At 44.6% G+C, this 25,557-nt stretch overlaps 1 protein-coding gene across 2 annotated transcripts in view; it reads left to right on the top strand.

Moving 5' to 3' along the window:
* AMPH (amphiphysin) overlaps positions 1 to 25,557 on the top strand; it is a 212,222-nt gene that overhangs the window by 99,953 nt on the left and 86,712 nt on the right. For both annotated transcript variants that reach the window (XM_030551375.1, XM_030551374.1), the window contains exons 3-5: positions 3,740 to 3,794; positions 18,949 to 19,043; positions 23,944 to 24,039. In XM_030551375.1, coding sequence (XP_030407235.1) covers positions 3,740 to 3,794; positions 18,949 to 19,043; positions 23,944 to 24,039 — 246 coding nt within the window. The remainder of the gene's footprint in view (positions 1 to 3,739; positions 3,795 to 18,948; positions 19,044 to 23,943; positions 24,040 to 25,557) is intronic.

Here is a 25,557-nt window from a genome sequence, read left to right as displayed (position 1 = left end):
TTTTCCTGGCCTCCCTCAACATGTTGTCTGTGCTTGACCCCTGCCCCAAGGTGCTCGTGCCTTTGTTGACCACAGGATATTGCTGATTATAAAATAGGACACCAGGGTTGGTGAATAAAAGAGAAGAAGAGAGTGATGTGTGACCCCAAGACCAAGGATTTGTATACAATAATTGTCCAAAACACCATTGTAAGTTACTGTTTTGGACATCACAGTAGAGTTTTGTGTTGTTTTTTTAGTAAGAGATAGGTCAAATGGTATTATTTTGGATGTGGAGCATCCCATATCACTAGTATGTGCAATCTAATGAGATCGCCTATGAGATTATGCTGAACATATATATTAACTTTGACAATGTGTGGCCTAATGGTAATATTCTGATTGACATCAAACTACTGGATTGTGAGGATTCTGCTATCCTTTTTGAGTTTTTTTTCTTCGTCTGTTTTTATGTATTATAAAACTAATATTCTGTTTGCTGTCATGTTTTTATTGTATACAATGATGGTAAAATAGATATCAGTGTCTGCAAATAAATAAGACATGATTTGTTTTTAAAGTCTCTTTTGGGTGCACTCTTTACAGATGAATACAGCAGCAGACTGGTACATGCCAGTTATTTTCCTTCTGGAAGCTACATCTCAATTAACAAAGTTGATAGACTGATTGTCTTAATGCAAATTCATGCAACAATGATTTCAGAACTAGCGAATGCTTTAGTGTGATGGCTCAGAAAGGAAGGGGAATCCTTTGCATATATCCGTCATAGCACATTCATTACAGCAGTAAATTTAGTGGGTTTTTTTTCTTTTGCTATAGTTGTATTTTTCTTTCACTAGACTTCATCCTTAAATGCATGGTTTAAATTTCAGTTTCATGTCTGATGTGAGGTGTTGTTGAAGTGTTCCAGGGCTTCTAGCACCATAAGCGTAACCTGGAAGAATAGAAAAGAAAACCCTTTAAAATTGAAAGACAAGACTATGGGAACATTCAAAGAACAGAGGGGAAAAATATGAGATGTGGTTAAAATTGAAAAACAAGATGCCAAAGCATTTCTCTTTGTTCTTATTGCTCACAGTACAGAGGGTGCATGATAGTGGGGACAAGAGAGGAGTGCATTGATTTCACTATGTGAAAAAACAGTTTGTTAGCTGATCAAATATCTTCACCAACAGCTACACTGTAAAATTGACAGGGCAGAGGATTTCTGAAGCAAATTTGCTTTTTTGTCTAGTAAGGCCTAATTCTCCTGTCATTGAAGTCTGTGGGCCTTTTGCTACTGGTGTTAATGAAAGTTGGAACTGGCTGTGTCTCATAGAATATTTGCTGGTGGAGTTCTTTGTTGCTTAGATACGTCAGTGACTTGAGCCCTAAAATAGCATAGATTGAGAGAGCTGCACCTTTTAAGTTCTGACTGTTCATACAGAAGGATAATGCTAACAGTCGATATGATCAAATATGACCTTTTTTCATATGTCTGTATGTCTAGTGGTCACTGGCAACTCATGACCTTTACTGACTGGTCATAAAATATTACATAGTTTTTGTGATATTATCCTAAAATAGTATGTGGAATTGGAAACTATTTCCTGAATAACTTGTGTCACTACCGCATCTTTTGTTGCGTACTTGTTATTCTACTACTGTGGTAGTATATCATATACAATTCTGTTGTTTACCTCTGAACAGTACATAGACATTGTACTTAAAATGGGACCTGGATAGCTCAGAGGATTGGTAACAGGCTATGGAACCTTCCAGTTGTTTCTCACTGAGTAAAATCCATCAAGTTAATGAACGACTGAAAGTCTTTACAATCTAACCGTCTGTTTGCGATACGAGATGGGGGATTTAATCTGGTTCATAGTAGAAGTGTGTCTACATCTAAAATCTCACTGTTACAATTGGACTAGAACCCATGTTAACTGTCTCAGTAAAGAAATTATGAATGGGAACTGAATTCTCCTCTCACCAGACAGGTTGGTGGTGTGGTGAAATCAGAGGGAGCGCACAGCTCCTCTTTCTCTGCTAAAAGCAGAGGAGAAACTCCTCTCCTCTCCCTGGGTCAGGTAAGTAGAGTGGCCCATAGCTCCTACTCCTCCTTGATACTGTGATGACAACTTCCCCACCAGTTTCAGTCTACAGGCAGCATAGAAAATTGTGCTTTTGCAGCCACTCATAATGCCCAATTCTGCAGAAAACAAACAACTTTAATCTACATAGCTCACACTCCAACAGTACATTCATTTCAAAAGTACCTTTTTCAGTGAGGATAATTTGTATTAAACCATTTAAATTGTGTATTTATCTAATCTGACAAAATCACAAGAGATACTCATCCCAGCCATTTATGCGCACTTTAGGCACCTAAGGGCAGATCCTCAATGGGTGTGAAGTGTCATTGCTCCACTGATTTTAGTGTACACCAGCTGAGATCCACCCCCCACCCCCCAGAACGTTCAGATAGCTCCCAAAAGTGGCGCCTAACTTTCGTAATAAAAACATGATTAAAGCTCAGAACACACAACTGATGCTTCAGTTAGGCAGAGCTCGGACATACTTGAGAAAATATGACAGCAAGCTAATATTCTTAAAAGATAGCTTCAAAAGAGCTATTTAAAGGATATTGGCAGTAATATACATCAAAGGTGTTCCTAATTCTGCAGAATATGAAAAGTATCCTAAAGAACAGCTTTTTGGATCTGAAGTATGCTTAAGGACACTAAAATATGACAGATTTTCTTTTTTGTATATACTCCTCTGAAGTATGAAGCATGAACTGTGTTACAATCACAGCTAAAGTACACCAATCAGTATTCTTACATATGATCTTTGGGATTCTCAAAGGATATTAATAGATAAAGAAAGATTCCCTTGATGTACTTGCAAAGGAAACAGTTAAGATTTCAGAGCAGACTGTAGGATTGTATTGCCAAAGTATTTTTATTTAGAGTGCTTTATCCTTTTGGAACAATATTAAGTTTCCACTAACATTTCAGTGGTTATTTAGTGCCATTACGGCAGCAATTTTCTGAAAAATTGCCAATAGTGCAATAAGGATTGAAAAGACCTTTAGAAATAATGTAAAGGGTAAAATGACTTTATTTTTTACAATAGCCAGTAAAAAAACTTCTAAATTATTTTTGAAATCCCTTTACCAAACTATTATGAGATTTACAATTGGGGCCAGATCTTCAGCTATATAAACTGGCGTAGTTCCATTGACTTCAATAGCAGGTAGATTCTGGATTTTAATTAATTACATGTTCATCATTGTTAGGGAAAAGATAGGATATCATACATGTCGACCAGACCTTGGCTTTGAAATACATGACCCTCTTGCTAATTGGAATTCTTCTCTGTGTGGAGGGCCAGCACAAGGACTATTCCCCCAACTAAGACCTCAAATGATAGTTTAAGTGGTGCATAAGATTTATATGAGCCAACGTCTGCGTGTGTTTATCTGTGTGTGTACATATACACACATGCACAAAGAGGGTGTATGTAATGTTTAGAATAAGTCATAATGTGGCATGATCTGATGGATATTTTCTGAAATTGGTTTTTATTGCTAATTAAGCTTTAGAGGCACTTTCAGTTATTTTAAATAACTGTTATATGGATGTATTTTAAAGCACATGAGACACTGGTGGAAAATGCCCATTCTGGAGGTATGTGGATTTTGCTCAGCTACATTCTAGATATACAACCTCTATTTTCATGTCTTTCTTTTTTTCAGGCGGAAGGTTCCAGGCTCCAGAGAGAGCTGCGCGGATATTTAGCTGCCATCAAAGGTAACTTTTTATGAGGCTTAATATTTGTATTTATTTTTTAACAGTTTTTGTAAAAAGATGTCAAAACAAATTGGCTGTTTTGAATTAATTTTAAATACAGAATTGGGAATCAGAGTATAGTTGTGTGGCTTGCCCAACAGAAAAGGTCAAGTGAGAGAGATCATTTTTCTCATCATGGTTCCTCATTTCTGATTTGGTATCTTGCATTGGCACTGTGATCTAAGCTCTGAGTTTCAAAATGTGTGGCCCCTCTTTACATGCGTGAAGCCTTGCACACACTTTTTGCATGCTATTCCTTATGCAGATAAGTGATATATTTTTCATGTCCCATTTGAGCATGCAGAACAAGCAAAAACCAGAGCTTGCATTCTGTTGTTCACTTCACAACTGATAGTGTCCAGAAAATATTATGCCCCAATAGAGGCCACTGGTGTTCATGCTACCAGTCGTGAATGCTGCACTTGACCTCTTCAGCCATAATGCTTGAAGACATTTCTGCTCAAGCAGTGGATCATTTCCTCTCATTCCTGGTCAGTCTGACTCAGGCTCTAAGTCTTTGCATTGAGGTTTATCACACCTTTCTGACTGTTGGGTCCATGATATATTACCTTTCATCTACCAAAGAAAAAATAATTTCTTCTTTTGGGATCAAACCTGGACCTGAGTTGTTTTCTATGCTCTCCACAGAAGTTCCCTGCACATCAGCCAAACATCAGGGATAAAGCCGAGTTGTTTAAATCCTAGTGGACATGTAAATCCAACCCATTGAACACAGTTACTCCCTGCAGATAGGTTTCTCTTTTGTAATTGCCTCTTCTATAAAACCTTTGAAGATATTTGGAGTCTGATTCTCTGGGGATAGCAAAAGGAGGAGGCTGTTAGAGAGATGATAATGTTTTCCTGATTCTTTATATGGCCCCATCCCCAAGATGCTTTAACATGGACCAGCTAGCAACAGTGCTCAAAGGATTTCTTATTGCAGTTGCTGCAAGTCATAACAAAGTTTCAGAGGACATGGATATTCTAGGAAATTCTTGTTGATGAGGATCACAATATGGGAGTAAAAAGAATGGCTCGAGTTGTTGTTTACCATTTATTGTTTGTCTAATTGTGCAAGGCATTGTTCAAAAAAGTCATATAACAGGCATGTGATGTTCCTTGGTATCTAGATCAGAACAAACTATTTTACAGTTGGAAGGAATATGAATTCCTTTTTTTTTTTTTTGGCACTGCCTGGTGCTAGTATTGTGTCATAATTACTCAGACACCTAACATTACCAGCCATATATTTAGTGAAAGAATTATGATGTGGCTGCTTGTTAGCCAGATCATTTTTCATCGATGTAGGCTGATTATTTTCACGGTGCTTTGATGTCTGTGCTGATGACAACAATCCTCCTCTTCATCTCTATTTATTTTTTAATGTTTTGCCCCTTAACAGCCTTTATTTACTTCATTATTTGACGAAGACTACCGTTTGTACCGAATTTACTTTAACTTTATGTGAAAGTTCTTGATTCGCTTTATCAGTAATGCTGGTCTGTTCGAATGTTTCTCATAACATTGCTTGTTGTCTAAATTTGAAAATCTCTTGAACTCAATTTATTACTAATATGATGCATGAAATCAGTTTGGGTGGATCATTACCTTCCCAGTGATCATCTCAAGAAAAGTAACATAATCACAACTAGCATCAAATGGCGTCCTTGTTGGGAATAATATTTAGCACAAAATGATCTATTTTGCCAAGGCAGACATATAGCAGCTCTTGTTAAAAATGTTACACAAAGGGGCACTGATATTGAATATGTAATGAGGAATTGCTGTAAATGTACTATGCTAAGATTATGCAAACAATAAACCATATTATTTCATGAAGGTAACAACACCCCATATTTACACTGTACTAAATTGTGCCTGGGTTCTGCATGGCCACACAGGCAATAAAGGGGAATAATCCCTTTTCCCCTAGTGTGGCCATATAGCACTTATGTGGAGCCTGTTCTGGGTGTGGGTGGGGAACAGGGACTGCTCATCCAAAAGTGAGCAACTGAGCACAAGGTGTAGTCAGTCAGGAGTAATCCCCTCCCTTCATCTCCCCCTCCTTCCCCCCACCCGATGCACTATTCTCCTCCATCCGCAGAGAACAGGGAGTACCAGAGGAATTGTACTTCAGAGACACCTGTGCCTTGGTACTCCTCCAAGGGCTGTAGTGCTCTGTGTTGCCCTATGCTTATAGCTGTGCCGAAAGATTTAGATGAGCTCCTAGAAAAAGCATCGGAAGATTGTCCAGTCACATCAGTGATGAGGAAACTGCTGAACATTCTTCAACCTAATGTCAAAATTTGCATTAGTTGAAACTGCAACATTCCAGCCCACACAAGTACGAGTTGAGGGTGTTCACTGCAAAGCAAATAATAGATCAGTGTATAGTTCTTGAGCTGGTCACTGCCTTCACTGTAAAATGATAATATTATCTTGTAACGCTGACATTTGAGGCATATATGGAAATTCTGCTACTTTTTCACAATTGCACTTACTGAATAGTATAACAACTGTTCTTGAATTGTTAGACAGGCCCTGCCTTGAAGAACTTCATTTTATGTATTTTACTGTGCTGACACATTGTTGGAGTTCAACAAATAAATAATAACAACAACAAACAATTATACTATCTTTTAGTATAGGGACTTATACAAAGGAGATGAGTCAGCACTTTCTAACCATATTAACAGAGAGAATGTATACAGTGACTTAGTATATTTGGAGAAGGGACTGTCTTTTTGTTCTGTGTTTGCACAGTGCCTAGCACAGTGGGATTTTGGTCCATGACTGAGGTTCCTAGGTACTACAGTAGTAGCAATAAATAATTAATAATTAGTCATATTTAGAGGCGTTTCTGTAGTCCAGAAATACTGTTAGTTGATGTGGTAGACAGAAACAGACATTTGAAATTCTGAGCAGAATTACATAGCCTGCATCAATTGCTGCTCTTTAATTATGGATACATTTTTGATAAGACGGCTGATATCTTTATCAGAACAGATTACACTGGTAGCTATTTTCAAAGATATAAATACAGCAGAACAGCATCTGAGTCTGAGGAGGTGGACAAACTGAAACACTGAAGCTCTAATTAAAAGGATTTTCTCTCTTATTTGGCAGAAAGCTGCCATGGTATGAATTTAATTTTACTCAATGACATTAGAATCATAGGATTCTAGAAGTTAAATGTGGAAAAGCCGTAGCAGGTCACTGCATGCTTCAAACAATATGTAGTTAAATGACCCTTCTTTGACCATTTTTTGTTCATTCATTTTAATGTAAAGAAAAAGATCATTTCTGAATTTTAATAATGCACATTCCTAAAAGAAAAGAGTTTCTACAGCATTCATGCTCCTCCTTGAGCTCTGTGGTGCTTCCTAAATTCTTGGCTTTAGCCTATCCAGGCCCTTCTTATCCCTCTATGGATCTTGCTCTTTTCTGGTGACCATTGGAAGGAATAAGGTAATTGTGTTAAATAAGTGTAGAATATTTGATTTTATGAGATGCTAGTAAGAGAATGCTACACCTCATCTGCATTTCTGTATCATTGTGACTACATTTCGCTGCATCTATTCAACCTATATTAGTACTACCATAGAGTAGAGGATTAAGGGAGTGGATAAAATTTCCCTGATTACTATAGTTCTTCTTCGAGTGATTGCTCATATCCATTCCAGTTAGGTGTACGCGCCGCGCGTGCACATTCGTCGGAAAACTTTTACCCTAGCAACTCAGTGGGCCGGCAGGTCGCCCCCTAGAGTGGCGCCACCATGGCGCTCCATATATACTCCTGCCGGCCCACCCGCTCCTCAGTTCCTTCTTACCGCCCGTGTCGGTCGTTGGAACAGTGGAGCGCGGCTTAGCTGACCTCCACTTCCCTAGCTACTCGTTTTCTCATATATAATTATGCAGTTATAACCCTTTTATATATATATTTGTATGGTTATACGTGTTTTCTTTGCTAACATGGTTAGTTTAGTTAGCGGGGTTCAGGAAGTAGCCCCTTCCATGAGCCCAGTGCCGGAGCCATGCATGGCTCACCGGGTTTTAAAAGGGGCCCGGCCTGCCAGAAGCCGCGGCCGAAGAGAGATCTACATGACTCCTGTTTGAAGTGCCTCAGGGAATCACACTTGACAGATAAGTGCCCCATTTGCAAGGCTTTTAAGCCGAGAACAAAAAGGTGCGGGACTTTCACTTACCCCTCCACCTTGGGCGCCGAGCGATGTTCAAGCGGCGGGCAGAAGCGCCTCCTCGGCACCGGACCCCGCCGTAACTACCAAGGCCTTTCGGCACCGACCGTCGCCGGCACCGATGTCGACTCGGCACCGCTCCCTTCTTCCGAGGTCGAGAGAGCCTACGATTCCTGCTGGTGCCTGGCGGCTCCCCGGCACGCGCCGTGGTTGAGCCCCCTGCTCCCGCTGCTTCCGTGCCACCTGCATCGCAGCCAGAGAGCTCGCCTAAGTTGCGTTACCCGGCACCGACACCTGCAGAGGCACCGATGACTTCGGCTCCGTCGATTCCAGTCCCCCAGGACCACGGAATCCGGTGCCTGGCAGCTCCCCGGCTCGCGCCGTGGTAGAGCTTACTGCTCCTGCTGCTTCTGTGCCAACTGCACCACAGCTAGAGAGCTCGTCTAAGATGGCTCGCCCGGCACCGACGACGTCGGCACCGTCGATCCCGGTCCCACGAGGGCCGTAGAATCCGGTGCCTGACGGCTCCCCGGCGCGCGCCGTGGTTGAGCTACTGCTCCTGCTGCTTCCGTGCCAGCGGCACCGCAGCCAGAGAGCTCGTCTAAGTCGGATCGCCCGGCGCCGACACCTGCTACGGCACCGATGACGTCGTCACCGTCGATCCCGGTCCCACAAGGGCCGTAGAATCCGGTGCCTGACGGCTCCCCGGCACGCGCCGTGGTTGAGCGTATTGCTCCTGCTGCTTCCGTGCCAGCGGCACCGCAGCCAGAGGGCTCGTCTAAGTCGGATCGCCCGGCACCGGCACCTGCTGCGGCACCAATGACGTCGGCACCGTCGATCCCGGTCCCACAAGGGCCGTAGAATCCGGTGCCTGACGGCTCCCCGGCACGCGCCGTGGTTGAGCTACTGCTCCTGCTGCTTCCGTGCCAACGGCACCGCAGCCAGAGGGCTAGTCTAAGTCGGATCGCCCGGCACCGACACCTGCTGCGGCACCGATGATGTCGGCACCGTCGATCCCGGTCCCGCAAGGGCCGTAGAATCCGGTGCCTGACGGCTCCCCGGCACGCGCCGTGGTTGAGCTCCTGCTCCGGCTGCTTCCATGCCAACGGCACCGCAGCCAGAGGGCTAGTCTAAGTCGGATTGCCCGGCACCGACGCCTCTGAGGCACCGACAACATCGGCACCGTCGATTCCAGTCCCACAAGGGCTATCGAATCCGGTGCCCGACGGCTCCCCGGCATGCGCCGTGGTTGAGCGTATTACTCCCGCTGCTTCAGTGCTGACGGCACCGCAGCCAGACAGCTTATCTAACTCGGTTCGCCCGGCACCGACACCTACCGAAGCTCTGATGACCTCGGTACCGTGGATCCCGGTCCCACGAGGGCCGTCGAATCCGGTGCCTGACAGCTCCCCAGTACGCACTGTGGTTGAGCCTGCTGTTCCCTTCACGCCGGAGATGTTACCAACGGCGAGGGCTCTCAGTGCCATGACAGAGTCAGTGCTGCCTGTCCCGGGCACCGCCGGTACGGGTAATACAGTCTCTTCAGGGGACTGTCCCCTGTCAGCACAGCAGAGCGGCACCGTTCATGATCACGGTCCCGCAGACACTCCAAGTCCTGTCGGCACGCCGGACACCACTGGCAGTCCCGGTGCTGTTTTCCTCGGTACTGGTCACACTCGCTGCACCGGTCGGTATCCCGTTCGCCGACCCGCTATCGGCACCGTTCCGACCTCTGGCACCGGGGCAGGTACCTTGACTCCTGTAGCCCTTCTCCGAGCCTCGAGATCTCGGTCGACCTCCCGACACCGTTCTGGTTGCGGGTCTGGATCTCGTTCCAGGTACCGATACGCCTCCCGATGCCGGTCCCCGGTGCCGAGTTGGGCAAGGTCCGAGTGAGTCAGAGACTCTGCCTGTGCCTTCTTTTAGTACCTCCATGGCCGTCCGGACACGCATCCGTGTCATCCCATATGCGCAGATTTTATGCTCAGGACCACGATCCTGATATGATGGCCAGCGGGCGCCAGCCCCGAAGCAGAAAGAGGCTTGGCGAATGAACAGGCTTGGCCGCCAGGTGTACTCTGCAGGGGCCCTGCAGCTCGGGGTAGCAAAGCAACAAGCCTTGCTTAGCTGCGATAATTATAGCACCTGAGTGAAGGAGTTTCTCCCTCAAAACTTCCACCTGGAGTTCGCTGCCGTCTTGGAGGACGGGGGGAAAGAAGGTTCCCAGAGCGTCCCTCCAGGCCTCGTTGGACGCAGCAGACTCTGCGGCCGGCACTCTGGCCTTGAGTGTCGCCGTGAGGTGCATTTCATGGCTTCAGGTTTTAAACCTCCGGCCGGAGCTGCGGTATGCCATTCAGGATTTACCCTTTGTTGGTAAAGGCATCTTCGCGGCAGAGACAGCCCCAGACTGCGAAATCTGGTGGGCAATAGGGTCCTAATGCGTCTCAGCATGTATACGCCAGCGACAAAACGCAGGCCTTTCTGGCCCCAGCCGCCATACTCTGTGCCTAGCCAGAGGCAGAACTCTGGCAAACGGCAGGGCCAAGGTGGTCGCAGACGAACGTCAGGACCCCTGAAGAGCCAAAGTCAAGGTCCCTCGCAATTACCACTGGGACCAAAGACGGACCTTCCAAGGTTCACCTGAGGGCGGTGTACCAGTCGCAGGACGGGATCCCGATCCCGCTTTCTCCTGGCATGGCCCCAGTTACTTTCAGATCGCTGGGTCCTGCGCACGATGGAGCATAGGTACCACCTTTAATTTGCTCCAGCCCTGTCCCACTTCAGCGGACGAAAGGGGTAAGGGGTTTTACCCCCGTTATGCCCTAGTCCCCCACTCGAACACAGGTCTCAGACCTTCTTGGTCCTGCACGGACTCAACCGGGTTAGGATAAGGTTGGAGTTCTGCATGGTATCCCTGGGAATCATTATTCCATCCTTGCCTCCTGGGGGCTACTGTGCCGCCCTGGATATGAAGCACGCGTACTTTCGCAATGCCATCTTCCCTCCGCACGGGAGATGCCTCCGCTCTATAGCCGACTGTCAATACTCCCGGTTTACGGCCATAGTCGCCGCCTACCGTCGCTGATGTCGGATATGCGTTTTTTCCGTATCTGGACGATTCGCTTATCCACGGAGACTCTGAGACACAAACCACTCAGCGCGTGGGCATCGCCACGGTCTTATTCACAGGTCAAGGCCTGCTGTTTATTATAGAGCAATCCACTCTGGTCCCCACGCAGAGGTTGGGCTCCCTAGGGGCTATCCTGGTCTCCTACCTAGCCGGAGCCTGCTTATCGCAACTGAGATTTTAGGCGATGGCAACAATCATCTGAGGTCTGAAGGCTTTCCCAACGACCTCAGCTCGTTCTTGTCTCAGTCTCCTGGGTCCATGGTTGCCCGCAAGTTTGTAACCAAACACGCCAAGCTCCGCCTCCGTCCTCTCCAAGTCCGGCTCACTGCCCCTGACGGCGGACGCCTCATCTCTCTGCTCGAGTGTTCATAGTCACCTCTGAGCTTAAGGCCTTTGGTCTTCTAGGGAGCTGGCATTCCTCCTCAATGCCCCAAAAATTGAGAGTAGTCCGCCTGGCATGCCAGGGGTTCCAGCGGCAGCTGCGAGGCCGTTGTATCTCGGTGTTTACAGCCAACACAACGACCAGGTGCTTCATAAGTATTCAGGGGGGACATAGTCCCCCCCCCTTTTTTGTCAGGAGGCCATCCATTTCCGGGTCTTTGGCATGGCCCACTCGATGGAGCTGGCGACGTCCTTTCTCCTAGGCGTTTGGAACGTCCTAACTCTTTGCCTCAGCAGGTCTTTCCTGCCTTACGAGTGATCACTCTGCCCCATGTGAGGCGTCCCGCTTTCCGGAAGTGGAGATGTTTCCTCACACAGACCTGTTCGCTCACCGCGAGAGCAGGAAATGCCAGGTGTTCTGCTCCTTCCAAGATCTCTCCTCGGAATCGATCTTGGACGCATTCCTGATGCCGTGGAAAGGCCAACTGCATTATGCCTTCCCACTGTTCCCACTGGTTCATTAGGTCCTGCTCAAACTCCGCAGGGGCAGAGCGTGCATCATCATGATCACTCCAGAATGGTCCAGGCAGCGCTGACATACCACGTTACTCGGCCTGTCAGCCCAGACCTCATCACTCAGGGCAACGACAGGCTTCGTCACTCGGACCTGCAGCCTCTTCGCCTCACGGTGGCTGCTGCGTACCTGAGTCGGGGTGACAGGCAGCCTTCCACCTGGTCAACGTACCGGGCCAGGTGGAAGCGTTTCTTTTACAGCTGCAATACGCTCGATCTTGCTCCTGCTGAGGTCTCGATCCCCTCTGTTTGGCCTGCCTCTGGCCTTCAGCGGCAGGACCTGGCGGTATCAGCGCTGAGGATACACTCAGCAGCCATCTCTACCTTCCAGCAGGCTGAGATGGACGTTCAGTGTTCTCACGCTCTATGGGTTCGAGGTCCCTCAAGGGCTTGGAGCGCTTGCACCCTCAGGTGCGCCGCCCAGCCCCGACCTGGGACCTCAACCTAGTCTTGGCCAGACGGGTCTCTGAGATCAGAGCTCTTACGGGGGTTCCGCCGTACACTAGGTTTCACAATGACAAGGTGCAGTTATGACCGCACCCGGCTTTCCTCCCTAAGGTGGTTTTGGCTTTTCATGTTACCCACAGTTCAACGCAATGGGCACAACCGTTGCACTCCTTGGACATCTGTGGAGTGCTCGCATTATATTGTGCTGACAGAACCATTTCCTAAGGTGCCCCAGCTCTATCCCGGTAGCGGGCCAAAGGGAGGGCTTGCTTGTTCTCCTCTCAGAGGATCTCATCTGGGGTGATGGCCGGACATCCCCACTTGTTATGATTTGGCTCATATTTCCCCAAGCCACATCAACGTGCATTCTACCAGGGCTCAGGCTTCATCTGCCGCCTTGCTGGCTCGTGTTTCTACCCACGAGATCTGTCGCGAAGCTCCATTGGTCCTCGGTCCATACCTTTGCTTCGCAGTATGCCCTGGTTCAGCAGTCAAGAGAGGCTGTAGCCTCTGGCTCAGCAGTTTTATTCTGCCACATTTCACTCCAACCCCACCGCCTTTGTAAGGCTTGGGATTCACCTAACTGGAATGGATATGAGCAATCACTCGAAGAAGAAAAGACGGTTACTCACCTTTGTAACTGTTGTTCTTCGAGATGTGTTGCTCATATCCATTCCACACCCGCCCTCCTTCCCCACTGTCGGAGTAGCCGGCAAGAAGGAACTGAGGAGCGGGTGGGCCGGCAGGAGTATATATGGAGCGCCATGGTGGCGCCACTCTAGGGGGCGACCTGCCGGCCCACTGAGTTGCTAGGGTAAAAGTTTTCCGACGAATGTGCACGCGCGGCGCGTACACCTAACTGGAATGGATATGAGCAACACATCTCGAAGAACAACAGTTACAAAGGTGAGTAACCGTCTTTTTTCATCTGATGGCTGGGTTCCTTCCTTCCCTCAAACCTCTCTAGTATCACATGCCTTCAGGGCTCTCTGGGATTTTTATCTCTGAGCTCTTCAAAAGCCAGAGAGATGTTGTAGTTGGCTCTAATCAATGTTGCATTTAATGGTCCTGAATTTTAAATAAATCCTAAATCAACCTCCCTTTTGCACCCCTAAGTTATTTGCAAGGTACACAAAGGCCTGTAGACGTTTACCTGCAGTTATTTGTGGATGCAAAGTGATGGGGTCAAGCCCTGTCTTTCTTTGATCATTTGATATGACATGGAAATCACAGCTGGTCTTCAGAAGAGCTGTAGGAAAGCTCTCACATTCTGTGGCTGACAGATGAGCTCCTATCATACATCAGCATACATTACTTCAGGTTAGTCATTGCATTTCTTAGAATTTGTCTTTTGGATAAGATTTACTAAAGAACCCTGTTAATTCCTCTGAGAACCTCACTTGGAAAAGACCCCTCCCCACTCGAGTAATAAAACACTAGGAGCCAGGACAGATTGCTCAGCTCAAGCTACAGGTACAGAAATTTCTCATAGATTGAGCAGGGCTCTCCATTTGGAACACAAGGAGGTCAGCCCCAGAATGTGTAGATCACAAGGGAGCAACTGGAGTTCAGGGCCCAACACATAGCAACCGTTTTCCTCTGAACCCTGTCCATGGCTGTCTGCTGGCTTTGGGCTCCCTGGCAGCCTGGTTTCATGGATGCTGTGCCATTATGATACCCTGCTGCCTCTGGAAACACCCATCCATGGGAGCATCACATCTTGGAAGGTCTCCGTTTCTTCATGCTTTATAATGTTTAAAGCAAATTACTTCTAGAGTAGGTAGGGGCAGACTTGTTCCCTCCCATGCCTGCCCTGCTGCCTTCAGGCTTGTCCTTCTGCATGTGTGGATCCCTAATCTTCCTAAGAGCCCTTGCAAGACCCAGGGAAGGTGGCTCTTCTACATGGAAAGAGGGAATAGATTTCAACCATGCGAGGCTCTCAGAGGAAAGATATATAACCCTCAATAGCTGGGTTATTTTACTAAGTAACTCAATTATTTAATCATTTCTAGTGATTAAATAGTAAGTGATCCAATTACCAAGAACAAGCAATACCAATTCAAACAATTGATATTAAATATGAATTGTGAACCGCTCATCATTGGTACAAATTATTTTACCATTCCTCAGAACTTAAATAGCTTTTTAAAAGTAATTTATCTTTCTCAGTGACAGCAGTTAAGAGAGAGAGCGAGAGAGACAGCTCACAGCCTAGGAATGTCACTAATCCTCTTAATTTCAGTATTGAATAACACATAAGAGTTATCAGTATATGACAAATATTGATTGTGAATACAAATCAATAATCCCTAGAGATTGTGAGTTCATGCTAAGCCAGTTGTGTGCACATATTCAAATGGGAAGCCATATGCTGAAAGCCTGGCTGTAGATCATTGTACATATATAGACCCACACGAAGAATATAGCAATGAATATAGCATAAAAACTATAGTCAGGAGGCAAGAATCACAGTCACAAGGCCAAATTTAGCACTGTGGTGCAACTAGGTATAATTCCCATTATCTTAGGCTACATCTGAATTTGGTCTATGGGGTCTACAGCAATAAGGGGAAAGAACAGATTATTGGACATTGATAAAATATTATATTTGCACTTTTCTGGTGTATTTTTGATACAGGCCAAGCATGATAAAGAGTCCTTTACATTTTTTTTAAACAGAAGTATAACTAGGATCTGCAACATTTAAATAATATTTGTCCTTTCTGCTACTGCATTAATGGAAAAAAATGACTTGCTTGGAAAAAATAGTAGAATGTCTGATCAGTTTTGCAGTTGTGTGTGTATTAATCCACGATACTCGTAGGTTATGTTCTCACTTATTTATCTATTTAGTCATTTTAATAATTGATGCCCTGCATAATATCTACATGTTCAGGATTGGTTGGTTTGTTTTCATTTTGTTTTGTTTTTTCAGGTTTTACAAATAATGAATGTTGAATTTTGTTATTGGTATTTGTTATTGTTTGCTATTTCCTCTTGTGCATCTATTTATACATATATTGTTTTATGTGCTTTTTATTGTTTTTATATAAAATATAATGTTTAAAAGAAAGTGTTTGTCAATAGAGATGATCTTATACCCAGCACTGATTTTTGTTTGTACAGTATCATATCTGTGGCTCAGTTGAATGTGAATAGCAGCTAAATATAAAGATCAGGGCTTTGTTGGTGTGTGTACTGCAGGAACATATTTTGTGGGCGTAGTACGCAGTGTGCTCAAGGGCACAAGGGCAGAAGAATGATGTTTCAGAGTGGATCAAAGTGTGAGTAAGGATGTGTGACCCTCCCTGACATATGCGTTTTTATTGAGTGAATGGTCAGAACACAGTATTCCTAAAAGCAACAATGCTGTTTTGTTTCTTTTTTTTATTGGCTGAATTAATTTATGCCAGTAGAAAGAGGATTTGATATAGGGCTCTACTAAAATATTTGAAAATCCTCTTCATTTTGTCTGGTAGATTCTAAATCACGTTTTAAAAAAATCAGTAATATCTTTAAGGTCCAGTGATGCATCATTCCTAGCAAGGATCGGGTAGCCATATCAAGAGAGAAGAGTGAATTCCAGCAGAGGGAGGGAAATCCTCCTTAAGCCCTTACCATCAGTTTGAACACTCTGGGCTAGATTGTGGCATTAAATAACAGTCCTGCACTGGGAGTGATGCACCAAGCCCAGTCGGAGCATTGTGAAGCATTGTACACAGTGTCTCCTATTGCTCTGGATGCAGCGAACGTGCCACTCTGCATTCAGCCAGCTCCACCAGCCTGCCACGGGGGTGGGATGAGGCTTGGCCCTGTTCTCTCCCCTTTCTTGCTCTCCTACCCTCTTCCACACAAACCTCTGTTAGCATTCAGAGCCCTGAGGCGCTCCAGCATTCCTTGGTCTCAGCCTGCTCATATAGCGGCAAGACACCCATGGATTTAATGGTGCAAGATTGAATGCAAAAGCTCCCATAGAAAATCATTTTTGTAAACAGAAAAGTACTTTGTCATTTTACTTTTAGTGTCCCATGTGTTTTTTAAACGGTGAGCAATGAGTGGGAGGGTCACTGAGCAGATCACAAAATACCTTCCTTGGAGTATTCTAACAGGAGTTTCAGGCTATTCCAGATTTAGGGGGTAACGTCTGTATTTCTTTCCAGGGAATATCGAAATTTCACTGCTATTCTGATATCCAGTCAATTAAGGGTTAATTCTAAAGCTTACACTAGAGCTATTTCCAAGGCAGAGCAGATGTTCTGTAGCAAACAAAGATTCTGGCTGGCAATTTTTTTGTAATTAAAAAGCTGAATTTTTTTCAAGCATTCCCTTTTGTTGTCATTGGAATTCAGCTCATTTCAGCAGGTTTTATGTAAAAGTTTAAATAAAGTTTGTGTGTAATTATAATGTTGGCCTGACCCTTAAGGGCATCTCAAGAAGGGTCAGTTCACTTCTGCAGATAGAGCCAGGATTTCATCCACCATTAAAATCAACAGCAACACTCCCATCTACTTCAGTCAGACCAGTTGATCTGGGTTTGATTCTCCTCTCACAGGTTTAGACTGATGTTACTTTTGCTCGCTTCAGTGAAGGTTGCTTCTTACTTACATCAATGTAAGTGAGAAGAAATCAGACATTTTGTATATTACAGAGTGATTAAAATGGTCTAGCTAGTCTACTATCTTCTCACCAGTAGTGGCCAATGGTCAAAGGAGGGTATTAGAATCTCATTGTTACAGCCTGGCACAGTACTCCTCTGTATGACCACCAGTCTGTTGCAAGTGGACTCCTTCACTGAGTCCCATGTGCTTTCAAGCCAACTGGGTCTGGACAGAATTATAGTCACTGCTTCTAGCTTTGGGTTTGTTACACACATTTCCAGGCTCAGACCCTTTGTCTGATCCCTTCCTGGGGACATGGGACTGCAATGCAGCTACCCTAAACCCTGAAACCTGTGCCCAAGCTCCCAACTACCAGTCATGTACACAAGCTCCCACAGAGCTCTGCTGAGGCTGTGGTCTCTCTGAGCTACTTGTTTAATGCAGCATGGGACAATGTGGCAAGAAAGCAAGGAACACAGGTTTAGCAAAGGAATTTCTTAACTAAAGTCACTTTACTCTTCAAAGCACTCAAGACTTACAGATTTTTAAAATGACAAAAGGTCTTGGAATGTCACCTTCCCCAGTCTGATCTCACCCCTGATGCGAGTCGGTGTTTCAGGCTGGGTAGAGTCTCTCCTGCACATCCTGCTTAGGTGTTACAGTGGCTGGCCTCTTGCACAGAGCAGCATGCTCTCTTGAACAGTGTCTCTGCCTGCTTGCCATGTGCTCCCCTGGCATGCTTCAGCCCCATCCCCCATTCATGCTAGCACCATCTGCATAGAAAAATGTTGTTCCATGAGGGTGAGCCAGGGGCTGAGCGCATTCGAAGCTGATAGCTACAGATTGCCATTTTGTTGGCTTCTCAGTGACAGTCCTTCAGCAAGTTTTCAAGTGATTTTCCTGGGCAGAGCCACTATCTGAATGGGCAAAGCTTCTATCTGAATGTAATTCAATACGCTGCCTTGGAACAGTTTAGACACATGTTCAGCATGTAATACAAAATGGAGTTCATAATTTTATACAAAGATACCCTATTCTGTCACACTCATAAAAGACTATAAAGGACATTTCTTGTTAATTCCAGGTAGTTAGTGGCTGGTTTATGCCCTGAACATGAACGTTTATTTTTTGTTGAAAGCTACATTCTTACCACACCAACAAGCATTATATATAGGGCCCTACCAGTTTCATGGCCATGAAAAACAAGTCACAGACCATGAAATAAGCCATTCCCCATGAAATCTGATCTCCCCTGTGCTGCTGGGAACACCCCAGCTGAGGGCTCCTAGCTGCGAGTCCCAGCCACTCTCAGCAGGAAGATCACCTTCTGGTGCCTCCACATGCTGCAGGAAGCTCTGGGGCTGGGCAGCAGCACCAGAGGTTCTGCAGTCAGAGGAGGCTTGCGGAGGTGGGTCCTGTCTCTCTCTTGCTTCTGGGAGAGCCCCAGCTGAGGGCTCCTAGCTGTGAGTCCTGGCCAGGCTAGGAGGGATAGGACTTGTCCTTCCCATGACTGGCCACTCTCAGGTGGGGGGAGATCAGTCTGACCTCTGGTTACCTTTTGGGTTGGGACCCTCACGGTTACAACATCATGAAATTTTAGATGTTAACATCTGAAAATCTGAAATAGATGAATTAAAAAACCCTCTGGCCATGAAATTGATCAAAATGGACCATGAATTGTGTAGGGTCCTATTTATAGAGAAGGGGAGAAAGGTGGAAATAAATAAAAATTTGACCCACTATTCCCTGTGTTGCGTAGAATAATATATTGTTTTTCTGCAAAATCCTAGGCATGCAAGAGGCCTCTAAGAAGCTTACAGAGTCTCTTCATGAAGTATATGAGCCCGAATGGTATGGCCGGGAAGATGTGAAAATGGTTGGAGAGGTAAGAGGTGTGAATGTGAAGAAACATGGTTGAGAATAGATTTGTCTGAACCAAAGAATGGAAATACTAACTTTAAGTCACTGAGTTCCTCATTTACTGTTCTAATGTATTTGTGCAGAATGTAATTGTAGGGCTCCTAGAGAGCATCTCATAGTAATCAGAAAACACTCCATGAACCATATTTACATCTTAATGCAGCAAAATAATTATTTTTATTTTTAAAACTTGGTTGACATTCAAAAAATAATGGCTTTATTCTTGTCTGTCTAACGCTCATTTAAAACCCAGGTAATTCTGTTAACTTCATTAATCTGGAATTACTCCAGATTTACCTCAGTGTACTGGAAGTGAGAGCAGACTGAGGCTCAATAACAGTTATTTGACCAGCTACTGCGAGGCATCTTATATGCATGTTTATAAGATTTTGAATGTTCATGATCATCCCGTAGTATTTCAGATATGGTCGGACTAATTATAAGAGAGATAATACCTGATTGCGTACTGACTTTTCTCTAGCCAGAATCTGTTCTTGTTTACAGTGGTGCAAGTCTGGAATAACTCCACTGAAGAGTTACTCCAGATTTACAACAATGTGAGAGGAGAATATGACCCTTTTACCTTTGGACCAGGCTTTGTGGTGATGGTGGTTTTACTGAATTTCTTTTGTTAGGGTGTAATAAATATTAGAGGCCAAATTAGGAAGCAAGTGTAAGCAAGTTTAAATCCCATGGAAGTCTATGGGCAAATTTACTGATGACAAGAGGGTGTAAGTTGGTCAGAAAACTGATGTAAATTATACTATAAATTAATTTGTACTGATCTGGTATTAAGTGTGGGAGCTGTACAAGGGCGGCTCCAGGCCCCAGCACGCCAATCACGTGCTTGGGGCAGCAAGCTGTGGGGGGCGCTCTGCTGGCGCCGCGAGTGCGGCAGGCAGGCTGCCTTCCACGGCTTGGTGGACCTCCCGCAGACATGCCTGTGCAGGGTCCGCTGGTCCTGCAGCTTCGGTGGACCTCCTGCCGACGCCATGGGACCAGCGGACCCTCTGCAGGCAAACCACCGGAGGCAGCCTGCCTGCCGTGCTTGGGGTAGCAAAATCCCTAGAGCCACCCCTGGAGTTGTAGCAGGAAAAACAAATACAAACTCTCTTCTTAATTGCTTTTCCTGCTATTCTCCCACCTTGCTCCCTGCCAATGGAATATGTTACATTTCTGTAAACACATACAATGCCAAATCAGTGTAAGTTATACTAATTCACCGCTTATACCCACTTAAATTTATTGTCTGAACAACTTACATCTGACATATAGCTTATATTACCATTTACATCATTGCTAATTTTGGACTTGGGGACAGAATCTTATCTCATAAACGCTATTATAAATCCAAAGTATTACCATTGATTCCAGAAGAGTTACTCTGGATTCACCAGTGTGATGGATCTGCTAAGCAGGAGACTACAACTCACATCAGTCCCCCATCCCACTGCATTTCCATTTCCCCTGGCCAGGTAAGGGAAAGATCCTGAACTAAAAGCTGTCTGGGCTCTGCTGGGAGGCAGTAGCCACATGGCAAGAAGGGAGCTGCAGAGAAGCTGAATTCAGAGCAGATTCCTCAAGAACTGTATACAGAAATGCATGTGGAACAGGTTGTGGCTGCTAATATTGCAGCCAGGTGCAGGTTAGTGTGGTATGCATAGGAGAACAGCAGCAGCTGGGCAGGAAGCCAGTGCAGAAGTGTGGCAAACTGGGAATGTTCTTAATGTTTTCTCTGAATACTGTGTTGGTGCCTCAGTGTCTCCTATGCAGTTCTTAAGTATCTAGGTGGTAGAATAAGGGTGTGTGATTGCTACAGAGCAAAGGGCCAGTGCACCTAAATGCCTGGCACTCTATCTCCTAGCTGCTGATGGCCTAGGCCTCTTCTCTGCAAAGGTGCCAAATGAAGGTGTTGGAGACAAAGAGGTCAGGTGACCTCCTGGCCCAGGAAAGGAACTGAGCAGAGGAGGACTGGCTGGAGGAGTTTTCAGTCTGGAGCTGGCTGGGGATGAGGAATGAAGTGCAGACGTGGGGGTCTGGCTCACTGCCCCCCAGAATGGACCCGGCCAAGGGGTCTGGTTCTCTGTACCTACAAGCTCTGTTTTAGACCATGTTCCTGTGATCTAATAAACCTCTGTTTTACTGGCTGGCTGAGAGTCACATCTGACTGCAAAGTGGGGGTGCAGGACCCTGCGGCTTCCCCAGGACCCCACTGGGACGGGCTCACTGTGGGAAGCACACGGAGGGGCAGAAGATGCTAAATGCTCCAAGGGGAGACCCAGGAGGTAAAGGCATGTGAGCTTCTTGCCCTGAAAAAGTCTGCTCCAAGGGAGGGGAGGCTCTCCAAAGTCCTGACTGGCTTTGTGGGGAGCAGTTCTAGAGCATCGCCCAGAGACTCCATGACAAGAAGGGTCTCAGTGAGGGACACTGACTGAGACTAGTCTGCAAGCTCCTGTTTGCTTGAATGGAAACTGAACTGAAGATGGCACCTCAGACACTAGGAATGGAGAGCCCAGTCTCTCAGTTAGACTGCCCCAGGGACCTGAATAAGAACCATTATTGCTCACTTTGAACTGTGACTGTTTAAGCCTCTACAACTAGGGTATTTGCAACCATTTCCTTGCCCCTCAGCCCTGTAAAATACCCGTTCACTTAGCCATGGGTCTGAGTGGTTATTGAATCCCACGTGGGCTAACACCTACAAGACCGCAGTGCTTGCCTCTGCATCTTGGTGCACCTGGCATGCCACTGGAACCTTATGGACTTGGTGTAGGCCAGTCCTAAGAAACCCTCGTAATTTACACTGGTGTCAGCAATGGGATTCCAAATGGCAAATTTGGCTGGCAGGATGTAAAGGGCAGGAGCCAGAGGTACGAGGCCTACTTGGTGGGTAGAAATGAACAACCCTGATGATCTTCCCCTATAATAGCAGCAAAGAGTCCTGTGGCACCTTATAGACTAACAGACGTATTGGAGCACGAGCTTTTGTGGGTGAATACCCACTTCATCAGATGTTGCTTTTACAGATCCAGACTAACATGGCTACCCCTCTGATATGTTTTCCCCTGAGCTCCAATAATGGAAATAGGTAGGGAAGTGCAGTTGAGAGAGGGTGATGCGAGTTGTAGTCCCCTGCTTAGCAGATCCACCACACACTGGTGTAGATCCAAAGTATTCTCACTGATTTAAGAGGAGTTACCCTGGAGTCCCAGTAGTTTACCTGAGAACACAGCCAAGTTTTGGTCTCTGTTACATACAGGATAAATCTTCTATCTCCCCACCTGTGTGAGTATGGTCTCAAACAGGGTAACACATGACACACTGTAGTTTCTACAGCTGAGTCTCTTCCAATTTAATCTGAAGTTTGGAGGTGATGTTATGGATTTATGCATTGCTGAAAATACAGTTTAGGAGAATACACTTACCTTGTCAAGTCCACAGGCAATTATTCCTAAATTGTTCCATCTAAATGACCTTGATCTTTATGTGAGGAGAGAAGGTGATTTGAAGCACTAATCATTTATTCAGCAAGTGCTTTTCAGTCCCATTAACTTTTTGAAAACCTCCAAGATTTTAATTTATCTAAAATGTGTTGCAGCAAACTATTTTCAAATGCCAGTGTACCATAATTGCTATTGCTTGCTATGATCTAATGCTTTGCTGCTTTTTACACAACTGTAATTAAATATTGTGTTAATAAATATGGATTTTTAAGTGTGATTAATGGATTATTAATGGAGTATTATTCATATGAGTCTGCAATTAAGGTAGGAAATAGATAAAATAAATTCTGGCATCTTGTGTCATACTGCATTTACAATATATCTGTCTTGTGGCACAGAATGAGTAAACAGTGTCACTAGAAAATAGCATTCAGGACTGCTGCTTGCCCATGGATCCTGTAGGGCAGTGGTTCTCACTCTTCCCATACCAGGATTACCACAAAACTTCCTTCTTATCTAGGTGAGATCTAGGTGGGATCCCCCTCCCATTTAGAAACATGAGAAGAGCAGGGTGATTGTGACCTCCCTGACACGTGTTCAAATCCCAAGATTGAGAAACAAAGTTCCAGGAGATTTTAAAAGCACTAATCTGTAGCAGCAGCAGCAGAACTTTGCATCTGGCATGAGATGTCACTCATTCTCCATAGTAATCCTGATCAGTCCAGCTGCATTAACATGCTCAATGACAGGAGAATTCCAAGGAGCATATTCTGGCAGTTCCCCCATGACTTTACATGGGTGTGAGCTAGCCCCCAGCTGATGCAAAGAATGGATGTGATGTGAAGTTGATGTGAAGAATGGGACTTTTTGTCCGTTGGAGTAGCAGTGGTTTCTAGCCTGAATCCAAATTTTCTGACTTACAGATCCTTTGAGTTCTGTGATGGAGAACTACTTGTGCCAGGCATTTGCCTTCAAAATGCTCTATTAATGATAGGCAGAGAGAAACAAATATGGGGAATATATGACTTCCCCTGGTCTGGAAGAATACTCAACCAAAAAACAACTGTTAAAATAAAATACTGTAAAATAAAATAAACCCAATTTCTCCGTTGTCCATACATTTTACTGAAAAATCAAAACCAGTAGTAACCCTGCAAAGCTTGGATTCATGACTTTCCAAGACTGCTATTACTTTGAAGATTGCAACATTTTAAACTGATTACTGGAGTTAAATTTATTCTATTGTAAATTAAAACTCACATTGAATTTTTTTTATCCATTTCACAACTAAATTCTGATTTTTGCAGGAAGAACTTTATAAGATTCCAGGAGAATTAAGTGTTACCATTTACATAAGTGTTTCCCCTAAATTTTGAGTGATTGTCAGCTGTGTTTCTCTGTATCTCATATCTTTCTTTACAGAAATGTGATGTGCTCTGGGAAGACTTTCATCAAAAGCTGGTGGATGGATCATTGTTGACCCTGGACACATACCTGGGACAGTTTCCTGATATCAAAGTACAGTAATACATTTTTATAGAGGGAAGAATTAAAAGGTTACCAATTACTATTGAGTCATAATCATGAGATAAATGAAATAAAGAATATACAGGAAGCCAGCTCTCATATGGAATGTAACACATCTAATTCTGTAAGCAAATTCCATTCATAGTCTATGCTATTTTCTTGAGTGAACAAAATTAAGTATTATGCAGTAGCACCATTTAATGTTCTTAAATTAGCCTTTGTATTTCAGACTTTTATGTAGGGATTTTCTGCTCCCACTGAAGTCAATGGCATAACTGCCACTGACTTCATCAGTGCTGAAGCAAGGCCTTGAGCCCAAAGTGTTACAGCAGAATTATTAGAATCAGAAGAATTCTGTCATTATTCTTTTCTTGTTAGATGCACCTCTGGATGTTTGAGTCACTTGTTTTCTTTGTTGAATTTGAAGCAATAAATGGTTTCTGTGGCTTGATCAATCACAAAAGCTTTGCAATACACCTCAGTAGAGACTGTTGTTATACAAATTAAAACATACACTCCCCAAGTCCCCTTTTAATTCTGTCTTCCCTGTAAGAATTTCAAAGTAGCATGCACCCAAATCATATGAAATTTCAATAATGTAAAACACTGAATCACAAAGTTGAACACTTGAAGACAATAGGACTATTAACATGCTTAAAGTTAATCAAATGCTTAAGTGCTGTGTTGGGCTGGAGCCTTGGAGCATGGCTGTGATGATCAACAGTTAAAGTGGAGGAGTGCATAATAAGCACACGACTAAAGAAGAGATGAGACTTTAAGGAAAACAGCCCACTAACCCAATAGACGATGAGGAAGGAGAATGTTATAACTGAATGATACCGTAAATTTTCAAATGCTGACACATTTAGTTGCCAGGCAGATGCCATCCGTTGGATACTTATTCCAAAGCATCAAAAAATAAATAAAGATTTCAGCTTTGTTCAGAAGGGCAGAAATGTTTCGTTTCTACTGTGATTGGCTGAAATTTAATGTTACCATTTTGTGGCATTGACAGCTGAAGTAAACACTAAAACAGGACTCAGTTAAAGCCAGTCAATACTGGCTACAGCTATTGGTGGTACTTGTTAAAGGCATGTGTTCTGATATTTCAAGAAATGCTAGGTTCAGCTTTGTTTTCACAATGAAATGCTATTCAAAATGTATTGAAATTGGGAATTGAACTGAATTTGGAGCAATCTTTGTAATCAAACATCCTGATGTGTTACTTTTATGGATACCATCAAAGCTGTAGCCAGCTTATGTTAACACCATCTCTTTTAAAAGCCATAGCCAGATTGGATGGCTTCAGATACTGTGGAGCTGGATCTCTAGCTTACACCCATGATTGACTGCCTGAGGTGCAGCCACTCGTACCTGTGATTAATTTAGTCCTTTTGCGTCTCTGTTGCTGGTTTGAATCAGGCCTATGCTTATAGTGACTCTCAAAATTGTCATCTAAGGGCTGTTCAGCACTTATTTGAAAGGAAAGAGTGGACTCAATGACTTTCT

Source organism: Gopherus evgoodei, chromosome 2, assembly GCF_007399415.2.
Source record: "Gopherus evgoodei ecotype Sinaloan lineage chromosome 2, rGopEvg1_v1.p, whole genome shotgun sequence".
NCBI lineage: Eukaryota > Metazoa > Chordata > Testudines > Testudinidae > Gopherus > Gopherus evgoodei.
The sequence above is the reverse complement of the archived record's forward strand: the minus strand, read 5'-3'. Positions and strand labels throughout refer to the sequence as shown.